General features: G+C 38.4%; 1 protein-coding gene and 1 long non-coding RNA gene across 3 annotated transcripts in view; one reads left to right on the forward strand and one right to left on the reverse strand.

The window, feature by feature from the left end:
- The window catches only part of LOC130577909 (uncharacterized), a 15,919-nt gene that overhangs the window by 5,800 nt on the left and 2,986 nt on the right, over positions 1 to 7,133 (forward strand). The gene's annotated exons all lie outside the window — the stretch shown is intronic.
- Positions 1 to 7,133, reverse strand: part of CD99 (CD99 molecule (Xg blood group)) — a 26,190-nt gene continuing 19,057 nt past the window's right edge. Inside the window, exons 5-11 of one of the 2 annotated variants that reach the window (XM_057373586.1) lie at positions 6,719 to 6,760; positions 6,541 to 6,573; positions 5,112 to 5,183; positions 3,588 to 3,629; positions 2,961 to 3,071; positions 2,646 to 2,702; positions 1 to 122 (exon numbers count right to left, since the gene is read on the reverse strand). In XM_057373586.1, coding sequence (XP_057229569.1) covers positions 97 to 122; positions 2,646 to 2,702; positions 2,961 to 3,071; positions 3,588 to 3,629; positions 5,112 to 5,183; positions 6,541 to 6,573; positions 6,719 to 6,760 — 383 coding nt within the window. In that variant the 3' untranslated portion in view covers positions 1 to 96. The remainder of the gene's footprint in view (positions 123 to 2,645; positions 2,703 to 2,960; positions 3,072 to 3,587; positions 3,630 to 5,111; positions 5,184 to 6,540; positions 6,574 to 6,718; positions 6,761 to 7,133) is intronic. The other variant, XM_057373587.1, reaches the window with a different exon arrangement.

Below are 7,133 nucleotides of genomic sequence, written 5' to 3' on the forward strand. Positions count from 1 at the left end.
TTTTTTTTTTTTTTTCCTTTTTTTTTTTTCTTCAGGCAGAATTGCAGGTTTTTTATCCAGTTCCAAAGATCTGTTCTTCATCACTCTTTCTTTTATTTAGTTTTCCAGAAGTGTGCGCTGAACTGAAGAGTGAAAAACAATTCAAGATTAGTGCTCTAAGCATACAATGCAAGTCATGCATTACTATGCAACAGTTTATGCAGTCAACAAACTTCGAGTAGACGTCTGACAATGTGTGATAAATTTAGTTAAGCAGAGGCTTGGTTCTGTGAAGCCAATATACCAAATACCGAGGGATATTACATCCCAGGTTTCTCACTCAAATAACCACATCTGACTTGCAGTGTAACCCAACACTCAGTTTAGGCTTGCAGTTCTTGCAGAGGCAGAGGCTGCATAACTCATACATACAAAAAGTAAGTTACTGAAATAAAGTTCCTAGGTTAACTACATTTTCAGGCAGTCAAAGATAAGTCTACATAAAATTTTAAAACTACAGACCTAATYTGCCATGCCATGTGACCCAGCTTAATGCAAAACAGCTTCTAACTGGAAGCTGTGTAGGTRTATCTATTACCAGAAGCAGAGCTAACATCTGCTCACTCCCAGAACTGAGATCAGCAGCAGCACCRTGCTGACCACGGCTGCTCGTCTTTTAGCTCAACACATGATCATGCAAAATATAATAGAGGTACAAAATTTGGGATGTAATATGACATCAATATGTAGGTAGGAGTGATCATATATGGTAATATGCCAAGCATGACTTTAATGGTTAAAATAAAGTACGCATCATCTGACACGTTTCAAATTTGATTTCTGGCGAATCTTGGCTAAAATTTTGGCATATCCCAACTAYAACTCATTTTTTAACTGCCTTTGGTAGAGGTCTTTGATACTACTTGCTTCACTAGCCCACAGCTGAATTGAGGATACCTGACTCTCTTCAGTCCTTAGAGCCAGTCACAAGATGAGAGTTAACAGCTTAACGGCAAAGTGTTTATAAAGAAGATAATGAACCACATGGAAGTTYATAACAAACTCATGCAATAACTGAGAGAAATAAGGTATAATATTTTTTTACTATTTAAATAAACAGAAATACTTTTGCAGGTTTTAGATTAAAATCACAACATAACGTACTGCAAATATATGCTGCTTTGAAATTTTAATACTCAGTATTTCAAAACCATCCACTAATTCAGCATGAGGTTACATGCTTCCTCCTTTGTTGACTGGTCACAAGGGTTAGAAGACCAAGTTTACACCTATACCATTTCCTCTAGTTCTATCCACAGATTCCTGGAGTTGATCACCTGTTCCATCAGCCAAGTTCCCTACACAGCCAAACATGGAAGGGTGACGTTGTCAGTGTTTGTTGCTTCAAAGAGATCTTTCCACATCTCTCACCTTCATAGAAAGATCAATGATGTGATGATTCTTTCATACAAGAATCATTCTCCGTTCACAACAGAGAATGCTTTAATTACAACATGCTATTGAGTTCAGTCCTCCTTGCCTCCCATGTAGTTTCACCTCTGTCCAAACGTCATTAATTTTTAATATACAGTCTTGCAGTGTTCTATATCAGTTTATAATCAGAAAATGTTTCAGATTCCAATCAGAAACATACACTAACAAACTTCCAACTGCAGTTATGTATCACACTGAAAGAGCAGGTTTTCACAGTTGCCTCCAATACTTCTGCAGACAAAAATTCAGTTCTTCACCTTCTCTAATTTTTAACATTTCCACAACTTCTCAAGGCAATAAACCAACCCGTTCAACAAAAAAAGCTAGAGAAGAGTGACCATATTGTCAGAACTGAATGCTTGATTCAATTCTAAGTTTGTCATCATGGTAAAGTCAYAAGATCACAGAATGATTTATGTTGAAAAAGACCTTTTAGATCATCCATTTTAACTATTACCCTGGGATTTCCAGGTCCACCATTAAACCATGTCTCTATGTGCCAGATCTATACATCTTTTAAATACCTCCAGGGATGACAATTCCTCTACTATCCTGAGCAGCCTGTTCCAATGCTTAACAACCCTTTCCATAAGGAAATTTTTCCAAATATCCAATCTAAACCTCCTCTGGCAGAGTTTGAGACCATTTCCACTTGTCCCATCACTTKTTACCTGGGAGAAGTGATGATACATACCTGCTTAGAATCTCCTTTCAGGTGGTTGTAGAGAGTGAAAAGATGACCCTGAGCTTTCTCTTCTCCASGTTAAACACCCCCAGCTCCCCCAGCCACTCCTTATTGCAACGTGTGTTCTGTACTGTTCCCCAGCTCTGCTGCCCTTCTCTGGACATGCTACAGCACCTCAATGTCTTTCCTGAAGTGAGGGGCCCAGAACTGGACACAGCAACTTGAGGTGTGCCCTCACCAGTGTCAAGTATAATGGGACAATGTGGTCCTGCTGGCCACACTTGSTGATATAGGCCAGGATGCCACTGGCCTTCTTGGCCATCTGAGCATACTGTTAGCCCCTRTTCTACCAACACTGGTTGGGTTTTTGTCTGCTTTTTTAAAAAAATAAAACAGCACATTTTCTCCAGTATGTTAGATGTCAATAAAGTGCATTTAATAGGATCTCTACCAAAGAGCTGATCTTCCATTTAGATTTGTGTCTTACCAGGTGGCTCAGATTGTGCTCCCCTGTGGCTGTCCATATTTACATTCTCTTCATCTGCTAGGAAAAAAAACCAAATGTTTAGCATTCAAATTCTCTTATATTTGAGGTTCTTGATAAATAGAGATAATTTGAGAGAATAAATAGCACTGAAGAAGACAGGCTACTGATAGCAATTGACTTGCCCTTGTTTTGTCTGCACACATTAATTTTAATATACATGGTAGAGGTATAACAGGATCAATTTATAGTGCACATATGAACACAAAATTGTCTCTCTTTAGACAGTAGGAAACAAAACTAACTTAGAATTCTTACCGCTTTGCTTGAAACAGAGCTTTTTCTTCTGGTAAGCAATGAAACTAGATACTGCTCCAATTACAGTAGCAGCCACAGCACTTACAATTCCAGCTATTGCTCCCTGAGAAGCTGAAAAAAACAGAGATGTTTGTACACATTTTTCAGAATTGAAAGCCATTTCTAACTTGGATTGTCTCAGAGTAAACCCTGTGAAYACTTCCAAAAGCCRTAAAACTGAAATTACATGAAAATGTAATCATCAACTCTGTGCATAATGAAAAGTGAATCCTCASATTTTATAACCACTGATTTCTTAGCAATGCCAGTTTTAACTTAAGCATGCCTGTTTTAAGTTCCACTAATTAAAAAAGCTATCCTTTCATAGCCATATCTACTTTGTATGCATGCAATCACTGCACCAGCACCTCTGGAACCTTAACACTTAAAAATAATTTGCAACATAGAAATTTTAAAGAGTTATGAAAGGAGAGCTTGAAAGTAAGAATTCCAGATGCCACAACAGATTCTAATTGTAACCCACTCCCAGCAGTGACCATTCTAGCAAAACATTAGCAATACAGAAACCCACAGAAAACATGGTTAATTTATCTAGACACCATCATACACACAAATTCATGCACTTACCCTCATCTTCTTGGCCATTTTTTGGAGTTGGACCCTTTCTTTCTGTAAAAATKAATGAAGAGTTTACATTTTAATATGTCTAAATAACACATCATAATTGACAACCCTTTCATCAATTAATTATGCAAAATTACAAACCATCTATTATATCCATACAGCGCTAAACTGAAACTTTCTGTTTCCAAAGCACAGTTCAGAGTGGTGCCAACTCCAGCCTTGAGTGCTCAGCACTTCTACAAAACGAGCACAGAACATTTGTGCAATCTGGTTTAACAAGCTTGTGCACCACCACAGAGCTCTTGTATAACTTCAGAGTAACATTCAGCTGTATTTCCACGGAACCAACTATCTTTTCCTAAAATCCCAGCCTCATCTACTAAATAGCTTTGCAATTCTCTTCACAAGCAAAGCCAGAAGTTCTACAAATCCTAACTCTATTTGTCACTATGCAACTTGTACCACTGAGGCAGGAACCTGTGCAGATGAAACCGCCGCACAAGTCTCTACAGATGTTTCTTGCCCCTGCCAGTTTTCAAGTACTGTCCCAAAGGAATCTTGGAAGGGAAAAGCTACCCAAAAATGTGACAACAGTAATCTCTGGGACAACTCTTCAAAGAAGTCAGTAACCATTAGCACATCTCAAGATACTTAAACTAACTCTTATCTGGAAATACTAAAGTYGCAATAAAGGACACAGGGATCAGCAGTCCCATCCTAAGGATCATCATTACTCCAGCTTGGTTCCAATGACCATCTCTGTACTGTGCTGCACCATAGCAACTTGACATAACAAATTACCAAAAAAAAGTTAGGCAGGCTATGAAATGGTTTTATATTGCTCAGAGTAGACAGACCCTATACAGAATCATATGAAGGGCCCTTACAGATAAGTGAGTTTGAAACCCTCTGCCATGGGCAGGGATACCTTCCACTAAACCTCAGAGCTCCATCCAACCTGGCCTTGAACACTTCCAGGGATGGGGCATCCACAAGTTCTCTGGGCAGCCTGTTCCTCATCACCACCACCACCACAGTAAAGTGAAAACTAAGGATCACTTAGCAATGTAAAGATCAATTCATCCCGTGGGACAAAGGAAATCTTTCAAAACGTAAGGCAGACCCTCTTCTGACCCACTCCTAGACTTCCTAACTACAAGAATGAAAAGAAACTGACAGTATGTCACAGAAGATCTAAAAATAGCTCTTGGGTGACCTTAAGAACTATATTCATGGTGAATTTTGAAGTAGGCACCGCATTCACATTTYAGTTTTAGAAGCCATCTTTTTTAGTGTAACAGTAAAAATCACTGACAGTTTTTGCTCTAGACCAACCCCTTAAATATTTGAGGKTTTTTTTGGCAGAGAGAACACATTAATTTTTAACTCAGAGGTATGCTCTTAAGATTCAGATACCAGAATCAAAGGCGTAGCAAATTACAGCATGTTTAACCAGCTAATGAGCAAGCTTTTATCAAAAGCTCAGGTAGCTATAGAAACRATATGGAGCACAACCTGCTATCTTACCATTGCTGCCACTGCCATCACCTCCTCCTTTTGGTGAATTGCCATCCAATAGATCTAAGTCATCAAATGTGTCTATAAAAAAAATGGAAATAACATTACCATGTTTTAAGTTCAGTGAAAAAGGCACACCAAGGCACATARTAACATGGAAATTTTCTCAAGACTATTCAGCTGAATTTGTGGTGGTTTTAAGCTCAGCACCAGAGTCAGAACATTTAACCTTTTAAAAGCCCTCGCAATATCAGCTCAGCACTACACAGTTTGACAGCAGTGCTCCTTTCTCTGGACTTCCTGAACAACTGAGAGAAGCCAGTGTCCAAGAGCAGGTAGTACTGCACAAATCAGGTTAAGCAAGCTCTCTAAGCTGCTTAACTCTAATAGCCCAAATCTCACTATCCTGTGAAAGCAAAGAAAGATCATGGACAAAAAAAGGACCATTCATTTTCAAGGCTGCAACTGTGAATGATTCTTCAGAACCGGGTCTCTAAGTCACWAATAGTCCAAATATAATTCCCTTCTCTGTTTTATTACAGGACATTGAAGTAGTCCCTCTCTATTTCCAACAAAATCTACCTCATGGAGCCTTCCTGTCTCTTCATGGCATCTTCTCCTCCTCTCTGCTGCCAAATAAATCTTTAGTTTATGTAAAGGATATGTATTTCAAGCAGAAAAACTAAAATTTTTGCATCAGAAGATATTTTAATTGGGTGGCAAAAGCACTGCACTGATGCATGCAAGACTCAAATTCAAGTATCTGCTACAAATCAGGCAGGTGAAAGAACAAAAACTGAGGCTTGCATTCCAGGGCTCTTTACCACCATGTTCTTGGATGCATGGCTGCATCACAGCTGCAGCCATCTGAATCTGTTTTGTTCTGGGTTAGGCAAAGACATAGAGGACCTCTAAAGCACAACTGGCAGGGAATGACATGAATTTTGAGCCTATCTTTCAAACCCAAATAATTCTATTTCTTAACTGGGCCTTTAAATTAAAAAATAAGCAACCCTTTACCTTGGAACTTTACCTTTCATTTAGATCCTTTAGGAATAAAGATCATAGGCAGTTCCTACTACCTTTTTAGCATGACTAGAAGAGATTCAGTTTGTAAAGAAGAAAGATCTCAATCCAAAACATGGGTGCTCCACCACAGACAGCTGACAACAGCACTGCCCCAAGCACATACACACTGTCTCATCCCGCCTCTTCCCCACACCATCCTGGTTTTAAGTGAAAGTGACTCAACAGGTTTGTAATGGAATTTAAAGACTGGTGCAAAGCTTATTTGCAGGATAACATCTCCTCAATCCTCAATGTTTGATGTATGCCACATCTGACATACATAGCAGGCAATTAACAAGGATCAATTATTACAAGTGTAACAGACAGTAAAACCAAGTCAGGATTCAGAAGTCTGTGCTAGAWGCCTTACCAGAGCCTTTAGGTGGATCTCGCTTGGGGTTATCTAATCACAGAAGAGAGATTTAAAAAAAAAAAAAAAAGAAGATGTTAAGACATTGTACAGCACAGTACAGTAATGTTCAAAGGGACTAGAAGGGACTAACAAATATTCTTCTGTGGTTCAGAAATTCCTGTTTGATCAGTCTTACCAGTGTCTCCAGGATTTGCAGGAGGATGTGGCTTGGAATCATCTGTAGACAAATAAGAATTAGAATAAAGTAGGCAAAATTACTAGTTTGAAGAAATCAAAAGCTGAGCATGAAGTGTCCCTGAAAGATGATCTCACCTAAAAAATTGCATCAAAACTTCTTCATGTAATTTTCCTTTCACTAGCTAATGCTGTATTTTTTTTTTTGTTATTTAACACTGTGTTTTAATGCAACTAAGAGTGTCCCTGCTACATTAACCTGTATGTCAGATCCTAGCTATGATGGAACATAAACAGAAAAACTCATTAAGTGTTATGCAGCATTTCAGTTTGCACATCTGATTTCAAAGGCTGAACTTTAATTTTTTCTACAAGGTACAGATTACTTGTCTGTTTTTTTTTTTTTTTTTTTTTTT

The sequence above is a fragment of the Malurus melanocephalus genome, unplaced genomic scaffold, assembly GCF_030028575.1.
Source record: "Malurus melanocephalus ecotype Western Australia unplaced genomic scaffold, MMel_1.1 scaffold_202, whole genome shotgun sequence".
NCBI classification, from domain to species: Eukaryota; Metazoa; Chordata; class Aves; order Passeriformes; family Maluridae; genus Malurus; species Malurus melanocephalus.